Source organism: Rhinolophus sinicus, linkage group LG17, assembly GCF_036562045.2.
Source record: "Rhinolophus sinicus isolate RSC01 linkage group LG17, ASM3656204v1, whole genome shotgun sequence".
Lineage (NCBI taxonomy): Eukaryota > Metazoa > Chordata > Mammalia > Chiroptera > Rhinolophidae > Rhinolophus > Rhinolophus sinicus.
In genome coordinates this window covers 17,678,353-17,700,671 of record NC_133766.1, presented here as the reverse complement: position 1 = coordinate 17,700,671, position 22,319 = coordinate 17,678,353, and the positions used below count along the sequence as shown (strand labels likewise).

General features: G+C 43.3%; 1 protein-coding gene across 1 annotated transcript; it reads right to left on the bottom strand.

The window, feature by feature from the left end:
* Positions 1 to 1,238: 1,238 nt before the first annotated feature.
* NEK2 (NIMA related kinase 2) lies at positions 1,239 to 11,495 on the bottom strand. The gene is made up of 8 exons (XM_019738023.2): positions 11,263 to 11,495; positions 10,194 to 10,411; positions 9,381 to 9,621; positions 7,257 to 7,339; positions 6,392 to 6,518; positions 5,318 to 5,534; positions 3,306 to 3,431; positions 1,239 to 2,129 (listed from the first exon to the last, which is right to left on the bottom strand). The coding sequence occupies exons 1-8, from the start codon at positions 11,356 to 11,358 to the stop codon at positions 1,903 to 1,905; spliced, it is 1,335 nt and encodes a 444-aa protein (XP_019593582.2). The 5' UTR covers positions 11,359 to 11,495; the 3' UTR covers positions 1,239 to 1,902.
* Positions 11,496 to 22,319: the final 10,824 nt, after the last annotated feature.

The following is a 22,319-nucleotide window of genomic DNA, read 5'->3' as shown; positions in this document are numbered from 1 at the left end:
GATCTTAGTAGAAGGGGTGATCTAGGTACCCTGATCCAGGAACAAAGAAAGTCCCAGCTTGGAGGTATAAAGATCCTTGGGGGTGACCCAGGTGCTATGGGTGGTAGCAGTGGGTCTGCGGGAAAGAGAGATGCGTGGCTCAACTTCTCCAATCTGGCAGTGCATAGGTCTGGTGGCTGGAGGAAGGGGGAACCTAGCAAGCATGAGTCAGGGGTCCCCAGATGCCTGTCACAAGCATCTGTGTGTCTTTGTCTCCTCTGGCCGGCTTGAGGCACCCTCCTGGATGAGCCACAAAATATGAATTATATAATTTCGGTGATTCTGCACATGAGCTCATGTGCTATTTGCATTTAAAACTGGCATGGTACAACATAAAACATGAATAGTAAAACTCATGCAAATAATTCAGAATTTTAATTTTTCTTTACTTAGAACATTAAATAGCAAATAACACCACGATAAGCAGAGACCTTGGAAGAAAGGACAAAGCTTTCTATGGACCTTTCATGGTACGTGTTCCCTGCTTTTTGAACAAGGAACCCACGTTATTTTATACTGGGCCCTACAAATTACACTCAACATGTGTGTCTAAGGGACCATTAGGATTAATCTGTGGGTGTATCAGAAAGGCATGGTCATGTTTCTGTGTTTAGACATCAGCTGTCTTTGATAGAATTACATTACTAATTGGGTAGAAAACCTATAATAAAATAACCAATAAAGGAGCTACTTTTTCCCATTTATGATTAACCCTTCATAACTTGGTCTTATTTCATTTAGCGAAAAGGACGAGCATTGTTAGGAAACCATCACATGAAAAATGTGATGGGCACAGCGAAGACGGCTAATTTATATTAAAAGTCAGACAAAAAACAGTCCATCAAAACCAAGGCAAATTGCCTTCGAGGGTGCGGTACCCCAACAAGTTTTGGCTTAGGTTGGGCTTCTCAAGCGCGGCACTGGTGGCATGTTGCTGTGGGGACTGTCCTGTACATTGTAGGATGTTCAGCAGAGCCGCTGGCCTCTGCTCACTAGATTCAGTAGGACCCTCCCTGCAATCATTACAACGTCCCCAGACATTGCCAAATGTCTCCTGAGGAGACACAATTGCCTGTTAAGAACCACTGGCTTCGATAGATTAATGAGATGGAGTCAAGTACCATTATTGCTCTTGTGATCGATGTTCTTACCTAAACAGACTCCCTCCAACTAACGTCAACAAATGCAAGACACATAAATATAGGAAAACTAAAGAATAGTTTTATTTAGTGAGAAAGAGGTGAGGAAATGTCAGCCAGCTTATATACAGTTAAACAGAATAAAAAGGGGGAAAGAAAGAATACAGACATCACAGTGATGAATTTCAACAAACGTGACAGATTCACACTACAGTGCAATGGGATATTTGACAACGATATTTATAAGCAAGATATCATGGTATTAGTAACAAGCTTATATCCAATTAGGTTTTCTAATCTCTAGAACATTTAAAACCTCAGACTGTAAATTTTAAATCCAGATATGACGATTGGAAGCACTCAGCCATTTAAAACTTCTCAGTAAGTGCTACTCCTGGGTAAATATTTTTTCCTAACATTATTTTTCTCTAACATTTAGCATGTACCATTTCTTGTTCCAGTAGTAATCACACACAGGATTTAAAAGCCCAAGCAAGAAAGTGTCATTCTTTCTATAAAGGGTTCTTTAAAAAAGAAGAAAAACTAAAGGTGTGGGCATTTTATATAATTACTGCCGAAGAACAGCAAAAGCAATTCCAAAAGCTCACTGTACAGAAAGGCATGGCTCACAGAACCAAGTATATCAAGCTACAGCAGTTGAATATCAATCTTGACGGGTTTGGCAGCAGTAAACACTGTACACAGCTCTGTGTCTCCTGCTCAGCTAGCGCATGCCCAGAATCTGTCTGCTTTTCAGCTGGTAATTTTTTTCAATGTCTGACAGGGCTTGAGCACGCAGCTGGGCAGCATGAAGCCTTTTTTTCAGGTCTTTGCACTTGGCTTTGGAGGTGAGCTGACTCTCAGAATTTTCACTCCTCATGACGTTCTCCTTACTCTCCCCGCTGAAATGAACTTTCTTCTTAATTATCGAGGATGAAAGATCGAAAAGTTCTTTAGGAAGAAAAAGAAAAAGGGTTTGAGTTATGCGAACAGGAGTTCAACTCCAATGCTTATCGTACTTATCAAAAATATTCACTCAATTCCCATTTGAAATCTGGGTGCCTGTCTTAGTTTCTTGGGGACAGGAGGTTGGGGGCCTGAGGTTGGTAGAAATCAATCAGCCTTTTAATCCATAATGCTGAAAAAAATAATCCTGGAATGTGCCAAATATCAAGGAAGGTATGTTTTATTCTCTTAATAATAGCTTTTCTCTTAAGGTTAAATGGGCCACAATATAAAACTTCTGGAAAGCAATGTCATTTATCTCCACTCTTGAAAACAAGTGCCATTCTACCTAGAACACATTATTTCCAGAAAAGTATGGATGCAGAAGCTCTTTCTTACAGACAGCACCCACAATTTGGTTAAATACTCAACAACACTTCAAAGCAGATTAAATGATCAGAAACTTGTTATACAAGAACCTAAGCAAATTCAGTGTGGAAAAGGTAAATCAAGTAACGGTATGATGAAAAAGGTGAATTGTGCTTTTACATAAAAACAAATTCACTTAAAGTGGTAACACTATTAGCTACTGAGAGACTCTTTGGAGGTTGGGGACCTGCAGATTTGAATTCCAGAAGCTTTTTATTTTTCCTTTGTGTTCATTTAAAGAAAATATGTTCAAGTATTTCCTGAGCTCCTTGTATGGGTCCATTGTGGAGCAAACAGAGGCCCTATTCTTGTAGGAGGAGATCCACCATAAACAAATAAACAAGCTCCACGTGGAGTATTTGAAGGGATGGGCTGTGGGGAAAATAACACTGAGAAAGGGAGACAGAAGTGCTGGGGGTTGTCACAGTGATGAAGGTTTCTTAACTGGTGACTTTTGAGCAGGGACTCGATGAAAGAAGTAATGAAAGAAGTAAAGCCACGAGGCTATAGAGGCGTAGGCTCCAGGCCAACAGAATGGCAAAGCCCTGAGGTAGGAGTCGACTGTCCAGAGAAACGCTGCCTTCCATGTCCGGTGACTTCCTATCTGTTCATTGTTTCTCCTTCAAAGCACTTATTGCTTTAGCCTCACCTCGAGACTATAAATTAAAAGGGCTGCCAAAGCCCCTTGAAGGCACCACTGGTGCCCATTTCATTGGCATCAGCAGCTTCTGTGTCCTGAGTTGATTCTCGTACCTGGACTGCTCGCCAGAGACAGCAGCTTCTGCTCCTTCATCAGGCTGTAATTCTTCAACAGGCTCTCTGCTCTGGCCACTTTATCCTCTGCCAGCCTCTCACGCACACAAAGCTCTCGTTCCTTCTCTTTAAAAAAGGAATGGAACAAGAAAAAAGGAATTAACAAGTGGCTTTGGGTATAAAACGATTCACATTGGTAGGCTTGTCACTTTTCCTAATCACTAAGACGAGCTTGCCTGACCAGTGATTAGAAACGCTTTGTGAAAGTTTCCTTACTTATAACCAGGTTAGTCTGATTGTGCTAGTTTTTAATTCAGTGTTTCAACATGTCGTGTGTTGTCTTAGTTTTCCTTACAAGGACTGGTTTAAGCCAAGCACAAAGTTAGCTTCAGCCTGTGGTCAGGTTGTGGGGGAATAACTCATTTGAGGAAAACAAAACAAAACAAAAAACAAAACACCATTTCTGCTCACCACTGAAAGCGGGCAATAGTTCATTTTCTGGGCGTTGCCTGTCCTTACACTATAATCTTTTGTTTTTCTGGGTGAGTGACAGCACTCAAACAGAAGGGACTAAACCACAGCTCAGTGAAGATGTACTTCTTCACATGAATAACAAAGGCTCTTTTATTTATTTATGGCCCAGAATTCAGAAAGTTCACATTTCAGTTGCTATATGAAATTCAAAATACTATAACCAGTGTTTTCTTTTTTTTTTCAAAGAATTCTTTTGACAAGAGTAAAAAAAAAAAACAAGGTTTCCAGGGAAGCATAGGTTTTCTGTCTACAAAAAGAATATCTCACAGTGCTACATAATTACCATTAGGAAGTAAAATATTAACAAATGCATTGGATGTTTCTTAAGTCCACTTAAATAGAAAAAGATTTATAAAGTCTGCACTGGGCTTGAAGCTGCAGAAGCAAAATCAGGTGAGCCATGAGGAAGGTAGGAGACAGGCATGACCCCATCACTGTGTCTTAATGTTAAAATGAAGAGCCTGGGGGCTGTTGCTACCTTGCATTATTCTAAAACCTTGATAGCAGCTCTCACTTTAGTGGAGTAGACAGAACTTCAACATCAAAAACTAATTAGCACCTAATCAATTAAGACCCATCAGAGTATTTATAAACCTAGATCTCTTGTACCCACATTATTGAGTTGTCTGAACATATCCAGTCCTACATAGTGTAGGATTTCAGACCTGGACTGCATTGGATCAGTGATTTCAGAAGGTAGGAGTTGGTTTTTATTACGGAAGGCAGCAATTCTAAGACCTTCCTTTACAACGGAAAAACTTGAGGGTATATCTATTAAGGAACAGAAAGAAAAAAGTAACAGCAAAGTGTAAAGGCTACATTAAAGTATAATGTATAGAGTACATGCTAAAGTCTACAAAGTCTATAGTAAAGTGTAATGTATACATAATGTATTATATATGTATACAGTGGTACCTTGGTTTTCGAACCTAATCTGTTCCAGAAGACCGTTCGAGTTCTGAAACGTTCAAAAACCGAGGCAGTTTCCTCATAGAAAGTAATGCAAAAGGGATTACTCTGTTCCAGAACTTTAAAATCAACCCCTAAAACTGCAAAGTTAGCATGAATTTTACTATCTAATGATACCATAGATCTATAAAATTTATGGCATTCGTAAACCGAAATGTTTGTCAACGGAGACGTTCGAAAACTGAGGTACCACTGTACTTTTTATATAATGTATACATGAAAATCTACAAAGTCTTCAGGAACGTATAATGGATACTGTGTTTGCGCCCTTACAGTTCGTGCCCAACAATACAATGATAGCAACTGATCTCAGACAAAGAGTTAGTTCAGTAGGAAGGTGCCAGCAACCTTGATTTACATATTTTACAATACATATTTGGTTTCTCAAGAATTTATAAGAATGTTCTAACAGAACACATACACATATAAAATACTCCTGTCACAGATTTTCACCCACGTCACAGTAACCCTCCTGCAGCTCCCCTTTGCTTGACCCCAGTCAGACTTACGCTCCAGTCTTTCTTCTCTTGCTTTGAGGGCTCGCTCTCGCTCCTGTAACTGTATTTCCTTTAGTTTCAGCTCACTCAACACAGGGCTGGACTCCTGCAACTTTTCTGGTTCTAATCGTCGCCCTCTTCTCTCAGGATTTCTTCTTTGCTCTTCTGCAACCAAATCGGCTATCAAAGGGTTCTCCAGAATTTCTTCAACACAAGGTCGATGGTAATACTGGGGAAACAAATATTGTCTTCCAGTCAGATTTCATAACAGAATACTCATCCAAAAACAGCAGTTACCTTAAAAGGGCATCTATTTCCAAGGCAAAAGAAAGTACTCTTTTATGGATGGGCCTTGCCCACGCAGACAAATAAGTTCACTGGGGCTCCGACTCACGAGGTTCTGGGTCCACAAGGCAATGCAGTTTTACTTATCTCTGTTCCCCCTTTAACCTAGAAGCCCCATCCCCGTGCTGGCGCTCAGTAGCACCGTTAGGGTCTGTTTTAGGGTCAGTACTGCTCTTGCTTCTCTAAACTACAGTAAGCAGGACAGTCTCTCATGGACCTTCACCGATAGCCTTCTTTGTAATCCCACAGCATTTAACTTTTACATCAGCCTGATCCCTCGGACATCTCCCTCCTCATTCCACGGCCAGGTTTTGTTCACATCTCTGAGTCATTTCCCCTCTGATCTTTTTAGCCACCCCTCGCCCCAACCCCTTATCTCTGGTCTCTATCACTCTACCTCTAGCTGCAGTGGAGATTAAAGTCTTATTTGTGGCCCCCAAGCCCCCACCTATCACTTTGAGGTAGGCAAGGACAAGGGGAACTGAGGATTCGGAACCTTTCTGCAATCGGGGCTTGGTAGCCGGGCAGAGCGTGGGACGAAACCAAAGGAGAGAACAGAGGGCAGACCAGCACAGACATGCAATTTGCCAAACTCACATGTTTTCATTCGTGTTAACAGAGTAGATTTAGCTAAGGAAATATATTTAATGTTTTTTCAGTTTCATTGCTCTACAAGGAGAACTCAGACGCCAACATTTAATTGAGAGATAGAAACAGACAATATAATCTTATAATGTTTACCTTTAAATTTAACATCCTCGTAATAATGTCATTCAATTCATCAGAGTAACGATATGGAATTCGCCTGAATTTGCCTTCTCGGATCTTCCCAGCTAATTCTTTCTGGTTGAAAGCTGTAAATGGAGGCCTAGAGGAAAAAAAATGTTTTTTTTCAATGTAAAAATTAAAATACACCAAGAACCAAATTAAGAGCACGACTTAAGCTCCAGTTTCTATTTACGCGTATGTTTCTACTTCTGCAATTTTCTTCTGTAGGTATGTCTCCCAAGTCTTGGCACTACTGACATTTGGGGTCACATGATTCTTTGCTGTGGGGGCTCATACTCCTCCTCCTGTGCATCATACTACGCTTGGCTTCTACGCACTAGATGCCAGTAACTTCCCTCGGTGTAAAAACCACGGATGTTACCAGACATTTTCAATCATCCCATGGAGCAAAAGTGCTTCCCCCTCTGTAACTGAGAACCACTGCTCTACAGAACGGGTTAGAAGGGGGAAAAAATGAAAAGGACAAAGCACTGGAGCTCTTTCTTGGCCTCCCAGTCTCTAGACCTCTCCCCTAGATCTTTGTTTCATTTCTTCCGTAGGCCTGACCCTTTTGCTCTCCCCTTGAGCTAAGTATCAGTCTAACAAGGAAGCATCTAACCAAGTTGGAAGCTTGAACCAGTTAAGATCCGGCCTTAGGAGTCATATTATTAATTGGTAAATAATTTTTTTAGCCTGTCCATCTATCTTATTTTAACCCAAGGTATGATTCTTTCAGACTTAAATATACATGGATGGTCAAACAGCTGAACCCAGTGAAAGGTGACAAATCTCTCTGACTGTAAACCTCAGACTAGAAATCTGTTTTCGTCATACTTACATTAATGCACACAATTCATACAGCAAACAGCCTAATGACCAGATATCCGATTTCTCATCGTAGGACATACAATTCATCTGTTCCTTCAGGGGGACAAAAGGTAAGAAAGTACGAGGAGTTAAAAGTTTATTTTGTTTTAAAACTTACAAAATTACTCCTGAGACCAAAAAAAAAGAAAAGGAACCTTAAATTTTGGTAATATTTGCTCAAAGGGGAAAAAAAGGAAAATTTTTATATTATTAGTATTTTATACCTGTAACAAAAATTTCAACTACAAAAGGCTGATTCAGCTTATGTCAGATCTTGTATCATAATAACGAAAGATGATACTTTATACTTCATCTTCAAATTTTTAATGGAAAAAAGGGCAATGATTTCATCGTAATACACTTTGTCATATAGTGTAATTCATTCACTCACTTTTCCTTCACAAACGTTTATCGTTACTACAGGCGACTGACAATTCAAAGGTGAATATGAGAGACCTCTACCCTCATGACATTCAGAATCTAGAAATTCTATTTTAAAAGAACCAGAAAAAATTTCACAACAACCAACACATATATCTAACCTTCATGTAAATGGATACAGATATAAACGACTAATTGAATTATTCACTTACATATTTCCCTTTAGTCCACTGTCTAAACTACAGTAGTAACTAACATTCTCATTTCCTATTTTAATTGTTTGCCCTTCTTCCACACTTGTAGTAACAACAATCTACCATAGCTCTTATTCTCAACAGACGGCACAGAGGCAAGATACCAAAATCTTAGTGTTTTAAAGTTCAACAGGTGCGTCTGATATTATTTCCTGACAATCAATGCCTTGGAGAAGGTTGAACTGATCGAATTACAAGGGCAGGAGGGAAAAGGAACAAAAGAATCCTGCAGGTTTCAAATTTTCCAAGAACCACTTCTGGATAATTTTCCTTTATGTTAAAGACTTTCTATTTGGAATATGATCCAGTGCGAAAATGACACTGTTCTGGCCATGTCTAATCTTAGGGAAAAACAAAATCATTAATTTACAGTTTTATACTGCAGTTAAATTGGTTAACATAACTAAAGAAGATTTAGAAAATCTTGTAAAACATTTGTGAACTGCTAAAAAAAATTAACCTCTCTCCATTTTTATTTGCTCAGATTAATTCAAGCTTTTCAGGCATCTAGAAAGTCTGTTAAAATGCAGAGTCCAAAGCCAACAGGCACTATCTAGAGAGCCACAAACGGTTAATACCCTTTGACCCAACGATTTCATTTTGAGAGCTACACACGAAGGAAATAACAAAAACAAAAAAAAGGAAGAATAATTCATGTGATGATGAATTTTGGAAACAAAATATCCAGCAATAGAGGAAATACAAAAGCAGGTGGACTCTTCAACTCCCTTGTAGGAAAAGGCAACAAAATAAAGAACAAATACAAAAAGTTAACACTGTAAAAACATGTAGTCTGAAGTTAGTGAGCCTCTTGATCCCTGAATCTCCATGAACAAGAATCATGTAGAAAGTCTGTTAAAATGCAGAGTCCAAACTCATGGGATTGGAGATTGAGGCCAAGGACTCTGCATTTTGAACAAATACTCCAAATGAGTCCAAGCCCCAAGCCGGTGTACAGGACCTATGGCATTTTGAGAAACACAGCTCTTCAGGACACAGACAAAACCTATTTTATCTTTGTAATCCCAGAATTTAGCACATGGTAGTCATTCAATAAATCATGACTTGAATTGCCGATACAGAGGCGTTTAATGGTCAGGTGGTCAATTTGGAAAAATGTAAATTTAAAATGAAACAGTAGGGTGGGGGGTGGGAGATGAAGGTAAGGGGGATCAAATATATGGTGATGGAAGGAGAACTGACTCTGGGTGATGAACACACAATGGGATTTATAGATGATGTAATACAGACTTGTACACCTGAAATCTATGTAATTTTACTAACAATTGTCACCCCAATAAATTTAATAAAAAAATAAAATAAAATGAAACAGTATAATTAATTCTTGGCTATTGGATATTACTACACACACAAATAAATAAAAAAAAACCTCACTTTTCCTGCATTTTAATGCTTAGCATTAAGAGGTTTAAAAAGTATCTAAATTCTGAAATACTTACAGGAGACATGTAGTAAGGTGTGCCAACAAATGTCTCTGCAAAACTCGTATCATGGTTTAATATTCTAGCTAGCCCAAAGTCTCCAAGCTTAACGTTTTGCTTGCCATCCAGGAAAACGTTGGCTGGTTTCAGATCCCGATGTAGCACAGTATGACCACCATCGCTTCGTCTATGACATTCCTTTAGGGCCAGAGTCAACTGAGTCATCACTCGAAGAACAAACTCTTCCTCCAAGTATTGTCTGAAACCAAAGAAGTTATACAGTATATAACTTCTGAATAAAGCCATTACAAAGATGGGACCGTGTGAATTATCTAGTTTTCGAAGTGTACAAATAGGGAAATAAATATCACACTCTGATATGAAATACGGGTGTTGATGCACCAGAGATTTCCTAAAGTACTGTGGACCCACTACCATGTTTCCCCAAAAATAAGACCTAGCCAGACAATCAGCTCTAATGCGTCTTTTGGAGCAAAAATTAATATAAGACCCAGTCTTATTTTACTATAAGACCAGGTATGATATGATATGATACGATACGATACGATACGATATGATACGATACGATACGATACTGGGTCTTATGTAAGACCAGGTCTAATATAATATAATACCAGGTCTTATATTAATGTTTGCTCCAAAAGACGCATTAGAGCTGATTGTCTAACTAGGTCTTATTTTGGGGGAAACAGGGTAAATATAAGGACACTCTTCCACACTACTAAGTACTTCCTCCCTGATCCTAAAACAGGATGCTTAACAGAAATGAAACGAGGCCCATTTTCAGCTTACATTCAAAGATTAACTTACCTTTCCTTGGTTCCCTTTGTAATTACACTAGCCAGGTCCCCTCCTTCACAATATTCCATTACGATGTACAGTGTTGTGTTGGTTCGATCAATAATTCGATCATAGTAACGGACAATGTTTGGATGTTTCAGTTCACGAAGCAAATTCACTTCAGAAACAAGCATTTGTTTTTCAGCTTCTGTCATGGAGCCATAGTCAAGTTCTTTCCAAACCAATATCTGAAAATAAGAATTTCCCAAGGGAAGAATGAACGCCTTATACTCAAAAACAAAGAATGAATGTTCCAAAATTTAAAATTTGCAAAAATTATTTCTCTATTAAATAGATCATGGTTATTAACATCTACTTTAGTTTGATAAACTTAAGGACACCTGATTTTATTTCCATAATCTTTCTCTAACTTTTAAGCAGTAAATAATGCAATGGGAGAGGGCGGAGGTGAGCGCATTAGGCCTCCCCCAACTTCCTACCCTCACTTGCTTTGCGGGAGTTCAGAAAAAGGTACTCTGGTCAAAGGTGAGGCAGAGGCAGGCCAAGTCCCCGCCGGTTCCAACCAGCCAAGCTTTTCCAGGGTGAGAAACGTGAGCAAAGATCCCTCGGTCAGCAGCAGGCAATTTCCTCTCCATCGTTTTTTTTTTTTTTTTTTTTCTATGTAAGGTCAATATACACACATGGGAAATATGGACCCAATACGCCAATAACGGATGTTTTAAAAGAGCTCTGATTGTCAAGACAGAAAGCTCCAGGTTCTGGTACCCCTTTCTCCTGTCCCAGAGTTCTACTCTTCTCCAAAAAATAGCTCAGGAGACCGCTACCTGTCACCAGTGAAAAGCCCTTAGCAGGAAGAAGGAAGGAAATGGAAGAGAAAGGGGAAAAGAAGGAAAGACGCGGTCTCCCATCCCTTGAGCAACCCAGGACGGACACAGGTTTGGGGGAGATGGCTGACTCTTCCGGGCACGCAGCCTTGGAGACCCACAGTCCCAGGCCTCTCGCTTCGGGGACAGAGGGCGCTCAACACAGGCTGGCGAAACCCCAGCAGGGGCGGAGACAGGGAAGGGCCCGCGCTCACCTTGCTGTCACTCTTCCTCCGGATCTTCTGGCAGCGACCATAGGAGCCTGTGCCAATGGTGTGCAGCACCTCGTAGTCTTCCACGCGGGTCGGCATGGCCGGGCCCACCGCAGGACTCCAACAGATCGCGCCGCAGCCGCGGAGCTACGGCCACCGACTCCCCCCAAGAGACACTGCCGACGGCCTCAGTCACCAGCCCCGTTTAACCGTCGCGGGCCCTGGACTCGCAGTCTATTGGCCCACAGTGAGGAGGCTTCGCCTCTCTGATTGGCTAAGAAGAACACAACACCCTAAGCATCTTGGGAAGGCGTATCCCTAGGCAACCGCGTCGGCGTCTGCTTTCTACTCTTAGGAGGAAAGGGGCGGAGGTCGGTCAGAGGAAGAGCCGGGAAGAGAAAGCGGCCGCAAGGCGGTTTCTGCAACACTGTCGCTCTGGCTGAAGTCGCCAAGATAACCGAAATCCAGAGACTTCTCAGACTTCTTTGCATACTGCCTCGACCAAATGCCTTCTGACTTTTGCACTCTGACCCCTCCAGTTCCTGCACCCTGCACGCGCTTTCTTCTTTCGGGTTCCTGTACCCTGAGCCTGGGCGGGGTCACGCTGAAGACTTAGTGAGAGCTGAGCACAGTGATGAAAACCGACAGTCCCTGGCTGAAGTGCTAACTATGACGCGGGACTGTGCCAACCCATTTATTTACATGTAGAGTCTCGTTTATTCCTCAACACACACTTGTAAAGCAGGAATTAGGATAATGAGGAGCACAGAAAGGTTAAATTATTTGCTTCAGGTCCAACAGCCAGGAAGAGAAGAATCAATGCAAAAACCTTGCATACTAGTATAGTAACGATTTAAAAGTTACACGTGACTTTGTGAAGGGTGCAGTCATCATACACAGACTATGTTTTGAACACCGAATTTAGAGGCTTGTTCAACTTCAGTGGATGTGTACAAACCCTCGGAAAAGAATATGGAAGTCCCTGATGTTTTGGAATATCCAGCAGAGGTTTACCCTTAAGACTCCTAAAAAACAAAAACAAAAAAACAGACTACCAAATAGATTACCTGGGGTGCTGAATACATAATTAATTGACAATATTTCATTGAACGTAGCCTTTTCTGGGCACCCACAGAAACCAACATTTTTATCTGACCCAGCCAGGTGGAACAGTCCTATTTTTGCCTGAGAGAGGGGACCTAGAGGCCGCCATCCATTGCATGAGCATTACCAGAAAGTTAATAATTTGGCAATGCATAAATAGGTCAATTTTCTTTAAATATCTGTTCAGCATGGGATTGAAAGGAACTTGATTTTCTATTAATAAGAATTGCAAACCTCTTTATGTTAAAAATAAGAACTGACTATAACATAATGCACTGAATATAACATAATTGGAATTCCAGCCAGGAGAATTTTTAACGTGACATTCAAGGGCACTGTCTTATCCCAAGGGAATGGGACCAATTTAGGTTTCAAAAGTTATGTAAGGAGCTACAGTGGCTGTGTTAATTGGCATTATATTTTTTATTTTAGTACCTCTTAAAGATTGACATCCATGGAGCTCTTTGGCTGGCCTGCCCCAAATCCCTCACCTTCTCTCTGGCCACTCTTTTGCTCTTCTGCTTTGCCCCAATTCTCCAAACTTGACACACTTTCTCAGCCCACACCACCACCATCACCACCTTTGCACCTGATATTCCATTTGTCTGGAATATTTAGTCCACCTGACTCTGTTATCCATTCCCCCATCCTGTTTCATGATCATGTCTGCCTAGAGGACGTAACTTGTCTTTCAAGATTCAATGCCAACTTTCTCTCCTGGACTATGGGAAGCCTCTTCTGGCACACTAGAACAAGCAATTCCTCCATCTATAGTGTTCACAGACCACTTGGTACAAAAATCAACCCTCAACTTGTTATTTTTCATTATATGTTTCCATGGGTCTCACAGTAGCTCAACTCCAAGCTCCTCATAGCTAGCATAAGTCCTGTAATAAAGGTGTCATGCAACAAATCTTTGTTAAATGAAAATGTGAGAAAGCAGCTTATTAATTATTCAAGGATTTGGATGAAGCCCTCTAATGCTCATATTTCAAATGTCCCCGGCACTATGGCAAAGACTAAATATTGGGGAAAGGGTCATCCCAGGAATATGGAGAGTGTCTCCTAGGCTCATATGTTCATTCAACAAATATTTACTGAGCACTTACTATCGCCCAGTTTAATAAACACCCAGCATATAATTGATATGCTGGGTGTTCATTAAAAAAGAGACAGTGGGGCCATGATGACCATGATAAAGAAAAGAGTGACATGCCTATGGCATGACAAACACTAATGACTGGCCAGAGATAGCGCATATCATTGGGTGGGAGTGAGGGGCAGGACAGCACAGCAGAAACCACTGGACACCAGAGTGGAAAGAGACACTGGTGGCCGAGGAGCATGAGGAGTCAATAGGGATCACTTTTACAGGAAACACCCCTTCCTGGGTCATTTATTCCCTCCATCCTTCATATTCCGCCCATTCTTTAAAGACAGCTCATGCCCAGCTTCTTCCCTGAAATTTTTTCTGACTGCTTTCAACCCACCGTGATTTCCTACGAGAGCAATTATCTGTTCCTTACTCATTTAGAATGTGCCATATATTAATCTACATTACCAGCTTCTCTTGTATATCTGACTGATTAAATAAAAAACTCATCCTTCAACAAATATAAATTCCTCTTAAGTAACTAATGTATATGATTTTGTTGTTTGTTTTGTTCACTGCAGCATCTCCAGCACCTAAAACATGCCTGGAATGTAGTAGGCACTCAATTAGCATTTGTACCTTGAATGAATGAACAAATGAATGTACGAATGAACAAATGAAGCCATACCTTATTCATTGCCCTCAGCGTCCCTTCTTATGTTATATTAAAGACCCACTAGAGGGCTGTAAATAACTTCATAACAAACAAGGAGTTGGGACTGCCTCACCAGTCCACCCACAGAGGCCTGGCCTCATAAGAAACTTTGAGATTCTCATATTGAGCATTTCAAATCCCAGAGAAGACATTTTTTGTGTCTTGGAGCAATTTGAAGTCAGGGATTATGGAAATTGTTTAAAGTGCTTGATAAAGATTTCTAGAAAGAAAAACAAGGAGAGATTCTTTGTTTATAGCAATCAGATGCTAAAAGATGTTTTAAAAAGGTGCATTGCAGAGTACATGCTCAATAAATAACCATGCATTTGATATAAATAGAAGAACGAGATATCTGCAAACTAAGAGACAGCTTTGGATTTAGTGGCAGGCAGCTGATGGGAGAATATGATGAGAAGAAATTTATCTGTGGAACCAAGTAGTGTTTAATTTTGAGCTTCATCACATTTTAAAGAGGGATAGTGCCAAACTAGCACCCAAGGGTACAAGTTAGGGGAAGGCTGACTTCTGCTCAATGCAAGGATACGCTTTCAGACAAAGAGAACCATTCATACATTTTGCATGGTTTTTCATAACATTTGTGAATTCAGGACATTTTGCATAATATTTGTGAATTCAGGACATTTGTTATCTCTAAGAATATTGATAATATAAATGGGTTAAGAGGACTGTTAACAGTAATCATTGGCGGTAAGTCTGTAGTATGTTTCTAAGGGACTAAAGCAGCTTTCAGAGAACAGTCCCGATTTTCCCTTTAAGAGCAGCACCGTGAAGTTGTAGGAGCAGTGGGTATGAGGAGTAGGAACCCAGGTTCGTCCAGCTCTGTTTTGATGAGCTATGTGACCTAGGGAATCCACTCGACCTCTCTGGGCCCTAGAAAATAAGAGTGTGGGAGTAAATATGTCCCAAGAGGGGCAGAGTGAGAAAGGAGTTGGGAGGGGGTCCTGGAGGTTATGCTGAGCAGGAGGGGGAAGAAAGGTCAGCAAACAGCAAGGAAAGTGACCGATGAGGTAGGAGGCAATATGGAAACTATTGGTAACCCAGAGTCTATAGAGGAGATGGTTTTAAGCACATGGCAGTGGCCACAGTGCCAGATGTTGCAGACAGAGCAAATAAGGTACAGGCAGAAATGAGAACACTGGATTTGGTCATCTGGAAAGTCTAGGTGGCCCACCCAACAGCATTTTCAAAGTCATGTGGGGCAGAACCCAGCCTGCAGGGGTCGCAGAGGGACCAGATGGTGAGGGAGGGTAGACAAAGTGTGCATGTGTGAGTGGTGTGTGTGCGTGCATGCGTGTGTGTGGCATGTGTGTGCGTGGTGTGTGAGTGTGGCATGGGAGAGTGTGTGTGAGTGTGGTGCGTGTGCGAGTGGTGTGTGTGTGTGTGTGTGTGTGTGTACCGTCCTGGGCAGCCTTCCAGGATGGCTGCGGGCCCCGCCTTTCTGCCTGTCTGCACCTTAGTCCTGTTCCCCAAGAAGATGGCTGGCCTGTCCCAGGGGCCTTCCAATCCTCGGTGTCACCATTCTCATTACATCAGCCTGCAGCTGACTTCATGTTACACGCTCATGACATGTCACCTCATAGGAGTGTGAAGGTTGTGACCACAATGACCCAAATGCAACCTACAGAGACCTTAGGAGAAGCTTCGTGGGCCTGCATTTGCTTAGTGAGGAGGGTTCAGAAGAAGTCAGAGGAGGAACTCCAGTTTTGACTTTCAGGGGACAGAACCGAACAGCTGAGGCACCAGCGCAGTCACGGTGTGTCATGAGCTCCTGACGCTTCTGATCAGCAACCAACCTGAGTCTGGATTCAGTCCAGAAAGTCCGGAAGAAAGAGCCCCATTCTTTTTTTTTTTTCTTTTTCTTTTTAGCACCAATCCTTTGACAAAACCCAGCAGGACTGTAACCTCAGAGGAAGACATCCCAGGGCAGGGACAGAAAGGAAAGCCTATAACTAGTCTGCTCCCGCCAGGTCTCAGCACGGTGACTGGTCACAGAGCTCAGGCCAGGCGCTGGGGAAGCATCATCTTGCTCCACATCACAACTGCCTGTGGGGAGTTTACAAATGAGGAACAAGATATTAAAAGATTGACTCAGGGGTGTGTGTGCCAGGGACAAAATGAAGGCCGGGTGGGGTCCCCATTGGATCCAGGGTCTTGGCAGCTAGTATGTGTGACTTGCCTAGTTATATTGAAGGTGGAAGGGATTTTTAAAAATCAGCAGCAACAACTCAATGTCTAGTTGAGGTTCTGTTATAACAGCTGCACCATGAAGCCTGGCATCTGCTGGCTGACCTGACGTCACCACCCTCGCTGGCCCCCAGAGAGCTCACCTCCTGTAACAGTGTGACACGGCAAGTCCGTGTGGGGGCAGCAGAGCTCTGAGCTCCTGCTCCTCAGTCACAGGACCTGGAGCTGAGGCTGACGCCCGGCCCTGCACACACAAGCTGGGGAAGACCATGGGCACTTGCTCCTTGGGTCCCAGGCACCTGCCCTGTAGAGTGTGGGGGGATAATTCCTACCTCACAGGGTTTCACTGCGGATTGAATGCAACCATGTATGTAGTGTCTGACCTGCTATACATGCCCCAGATGTGATTGCTATTCTGGTTTTCAGTATAATAGTCTCACTGGTGGAGCCATGGAGGGAAACACAGCATTAGACTTTCTGCTGACTGCTGGGGCTTCCCCAAGGGGCCCTTAAACAACTTGGTCACCCTGGCCAGCACATCCGAGCGCATACACTTCCCCGCTGGCCTGGCTCCTTCACCTGGCCTCTGCTTCTCCTGCCCCCATGTGGTATTCAGTCCTCAGCAGGTTCTCAAACCTGCAACAAGGGCATTCAAGGGCGTATAGCTCTCAAGTCGACACAAAGGGAGCTAAGCCAAGGCACGGCTGTTTTCAGGGTGGTTTTAAATTCACTTCCCCATTGATGAACAGATGCAAACAGCTCCCAAGTGCCTGTCTCCCCCTTCTTCTGGTGCTCTAACCTCTCTCTCTCTCTCTCTCTCTCTCTCTCTCTCTCTCTCTCCCCCCCCCCCCTCAGCTATCCATCCAGAACAGAGAAGCAGTAGAAGGGAGCTGAGGAGAGACCCTAGCCCATGGCCCCTCAGACCTAATTCTCTCCTCATAGGCCTCAAGTTCCAGAACTGGCTTCACTCTGACCTGAGACACGATGCAGAGACCTTACTCTCCCTCTCTTCTTTTTCAGGAAACATCTGGAAACTGCTCTGGGGAGATCTGCCACATGGACTCCTGCATATTCTTGTAAAGTTTTCCATGTGTTGGATATTATGAGAAATAACATATATATCTTTTCCCCAAATACATAACTTGAACCCAGAGCACCGTGTTCTCAGTTAAATCCTGCTTTTAGGGCCGGCCCGGTGGCTCAGGAGGTTAGAACTCCATGCTCCTAACTCCGAAAGCTGCCAGTTCTATTCCCACATGGGCCAGTAGGCTCTCAACCACAAGGTTGCCAGTTCAATTCCTTGAGTCCCACAAGGGATGGTGGGCAGCGCCCCCTGCAACTAAGATTGAACACGGCACCTTGAGCTGAGCTGCCGCTGAGCTCCCGGATGGCTCAGTTGGTTGGAGCGTGTCATCTCAACCACAAGGTTGCAGGTTCGACTCCCTAAAGGGATGGTGGGCTGTGCCCCTTGCAACTAGAAAATGGCAACTGGACCTGGAGCTGAGCTGCGCCCTCCACAACTAAGATTGAAAGGACAACAACTTGACTTGAAAAAAAAAAAAAAAAAAGGCCTGGAAGTACACACTGTTCCCTCAATAAAGTCCTGTTCCCCTTCCCCAATTAAAAAAAAAAAAAAAATGGAGTAGAAAACAACAAAGAACCAGTCAGAAATAAAGAATACAATAACTGAAATGAAGAATACCTTAGAGAGAATCAATAATGGAGTAAAATGAAGCAGATGATTGAATCAGCAATTAAATAAAAAAAAAATCCTTCTTTTAGAGAACCTAACACATGAATCGGAATCCACCAGAGTAAGTTGGGGAAGGGGATTACAGATGTTCCTCGACTTACAATGGGATTATGTCCCAACAAACCCATTGGAAGTTGAAAATATCATAAGTCAAAATTGCATTTAATACACCTACCCTACCGAACTTCATAGCTTAGCCACCCCTACCTTAAACAGGCTCAAAGCGTTACATTAGCCTATAGTTGGGCAAAATCACCTAACACAAACTTTATCATATATTTAAGTGTTGAATATGTCATGTAGTTTACTACACATATCGTTTTCACACCATCTTAAAGTCGAAAAATTTTAAGTCAAACCGTTATAAGTCGGGGACTGTCTATATTTCTGAGAAAAACCGCTCATCATTTTAGAAAAGCATTTGCTACTCATTATTTTAAACACCAGTCTTCCTGAGTGCTCTTTAAACATGGTTTAATTGAAGCCTATTCTTTGCATTTTTGTTTTTCCGGAGCAATTTTGTGGTGCACAGAGAGAAGACCTAATTTGAGCAATTTACGGTGACTGTCAAGCACACACCTGCCTCATGGCACTGCAGCCCTCACACCTCCCACCACCCTGGGCAGCAGTGCCAGGCTGTCGGTTGAGCTGAGGCCACAGTTACACCTGGCATGGTTGATGTGGCCCACGGAGCCACTCATGCACGCCAGGCACTTCTCCTTTACTCTTCAACAAATACCCATCATCGGAGCATTAATTTATTCCCATTTTCCAGGAAAGAAAACCGAGGCTCAGAATGGTTATGCCTAACCATTCTGAGGTCATCATACTAAGTTCTCATCTGAAAAAGAGAAAGCAGAAACATGCCCCCACCCTGGAGATCCCTGAAGGTCTGGTTCCCTGATCTCTGAGAAAGTTCCCCCATGCCTCCCCAGACAACCCAAAAATCACGTGACTCCTGCAAGGACTCTGATCAGAGCTAGGACCTGCAGGGGGGACAAATCAGGGACCGGTGAGTGTGACAAGCCTGGCTCAGTGAGTGTGCTCGTCACACTGGGTGGCTGCACACCATAGGTAGGCGTGTGTCCATGTGTGTTGTGCTCACAGAAGGAACAGTGCAGGTGGGGACAATGGTCATTTTTACAAATGGAAAAGCTGCAGCCTCCCCACAGCCTCACTGCAGAAAAAAGGGAGCCAGACCAGAAGTGAACAACTGGACCACAGCAAGCTCTGCCTCAGCACAGAGCTGACACGAGACTCCTTGTGAGAGAGAAGATGAGGCCGCCCTGGGCACACGAGCCTGGGGCAGAAATGGCACTGTTCAGCATCACCCTTTCATCTAAGGACCCAGGCTGATGGCAACTCCCCATTCTGTTCTTTCTTCTCTGCACCTCCAACCCCCAGCCGTCCATGATGTGAGAGGCCTAGGAGTGGGCCCAGTGGGGCGCTGGCCTGGCGTGGGGACTGACAGGAGCAGGTAGCCAGGTGGGAAGGGCAGCACTGAGCGGACATCGGGCTGCCTAGGAGACCTGAGGCATCCAAGGCCTCAAGCAAGACCCAGGGTCTCCCCAGCATCACAGGTTAATGCAGAACCTGGGCTATTTCAGTGCCACAGAATTTTACCTCTGTGCTAACAGTAAAGGAAGGTTTGCTGCATGTACCCAGAGCAAGATTATGGAGAAGGGGGTCTGTAACTCCCTCAGCTGCTCTGCAACCTCTGTTTTCTCATTTGTGAAAAGAGGGGTCTGCAGTACTAAAAAGCGGTCAAAGGCACCAAAAACAAGACAGTCTAAGAAACTGTGGGAGGAGCCATGACAAAGTGTACTGTGTCCTGTGACATCTGGATGCCATCCTGCAACAGGAAAAGGACATTAGGTGAAGCGCTAAGGAAACCGGGATCGAGTATGGACTTGGTCAATAATGTAACAATATTTATTCATTCGTCGTGACAGATGTACCGAACACCAGGGGGAAACTGGGCGCGGGGTACATGGGAACTCTTATACTCGCTTCACAACTTTTCTACACATTGAAAACTCTTCAAAAATAAGACAGTTATTAAAAAAAAAAAAAAGAGTTGGCCTATTCTCTCAGAACTGTGAACTAAGAATTTTGCTCTCTTTTACCAAATGTGGATTTCTAACACATCTTTTCAAGTAGTTTGGCAGCATCTTGGAGCTTTCAGTTAACAATGCGCTAATGACCAGTTTCCTTCAAGGAGGTCCAGCAGGGGTCCTGCCAGGCGCCTTCTCCAGCAGTCTGTGACACGGTGACAGTAACACAGTGACCGTAATGTAGCCACTCTTCTGGGGCATTGACTGTGTGCCAGCAGAGGCACCGCAACCCTGAAGACCAGAAACTATTATTATCTCTGTTTCACACACAAGGAAACCAAGCCTTCAAAGGTTAAGTAATTTGTCAAGGTCAGACCACTAGAATGTGCCAGAGCTGGCATTGCCTCCTGAGTCCAAAGTTCATATCCTAACCGCTGCTAAAGAAATGAAGTGGCACTTATTTTAATACATTTTATAATTAAGAAGCTTCCCACTGTTCCAGCCCAGAGGGCACTGCATTCCAAACCCACATACTCTGAATTCTAGGAATCAAAACCCATTGGCCAGAGCATGGCTACGTTCCCACAAATTCTGTGTGCAGTCTTTGTGGAGACCAGCCTTCCTGCTGCAGCCTGAGGCTTTCCCAGACTCTGTGAAATATTGACAAGGTCCTGGGTCTCCAGGGCTCTTTCAGGGCACCTCATGCCTCAGTCATCCCTGTGAGGGGAAGAGGAAAAGCACGGACGGGTAGAAGCTGACCCCTTCCTACCCGAATCACAGAGCACATGGCAGGGTGGAGACAGGACCAAATCCAGACCTGGGCTGCAGCCCCGAAGGGAGGCCATTAGACCCCATACACTGTATCACATTCTCTAGAAGCCACCTGGGCAGGGAGGCCAGGGCAACTTCTGTGCAGGGCCATGTTCATTGCCATAGGCATGAGGGGAAGAAAGTGGCCTATAAGAATTAGATGTAGGCATTTCATACAAGTATACCAGCTCACACTGGAACCTGATTTTGAATGGTCCTGTAGCTTCTGACAACTGAGATGACAGGGCGTCATGTGAAATCACACCAACCAAAGCCGGTTTGTGTGAGAATGGGAGCCCTTCCCTCATCCGGGCCTCGGATCATTCTCTGATCCCTTTTCCTTCCCACCCGACTCAGAGCTCAGCCTTTCCCGAGCAACCCCACTTCACTGTGACCATGAGTTTAACCTGCCTTCGCTGAGTGCTTTAACAGAGCTTTTTCTACAATGAAATAAATGTATGACATCCTGTTTATTACTTTGTAAGCATTTGCGAGCCTTTCCCAGATGTCTATTTCAAGACATTACCTAAACTAATTGTACTGGGACATCGGCTGTGGATTGGGTGACCACGCATCCTAATTTGCTTGGGACTGTCCCAGGTTTCAGTACTGAAAGTTTTGCATCCCAGGAAACCCTTCCATCCCAGAGGTCACCTTGGGTACAGAGCCTGTTCTTTGCAAGCACCCCAACCTGTTCATAGCTAGAGCAGTGCTGTTTGTAAGTGGTGCAGACCCTTGAGTGTGGTCCTTGGACAGTTGCAATGATGTCCTCTGGGAGCTTGTTAGAAATGCAGACTCTCAGACCTGCTGAATCAGAACCTGTCTTTCTTACAGTCCCCAGGTGATTCCCAGGCAGGTTAAAGTTGAGAACAGTTGCTCTAGAATGGCGATGACTTCAGCTTTTCTCTACTGAGTAACACAATGGAGACATCTGCTTTTGAGACACACTTCCACCAGAGTCCCAGATTAGAACTGAGCCCACAGTTTTTGGAAAGCCAGGAAAGCTCTAGACCAATTTGAAACCATCCCAACTGTGAGTGGTACCAGTGACAGTCTCTCAGGGAAGGCTGTGGTGGCACAGGAGGGCTGCAGGCGTGCACAGTTCCCAGCTGAGCCACCATGCTGGGCTTCACCCTCTGAAAATATGAGGGAGAGGTGAATTAAAGGATCGGCCTCAAATCCGTTTTAACTCATGTATTTAAAAAGATAAATGAGTCTCAAATGTTGGCACCTTAACTATGATTAACAGGAAGTTATTTTGTGACACCTCAGACCCGATCTCAGTCCCCTGTAGTTCTCAACTTTGGTGTTGATCAGAAGCCATAC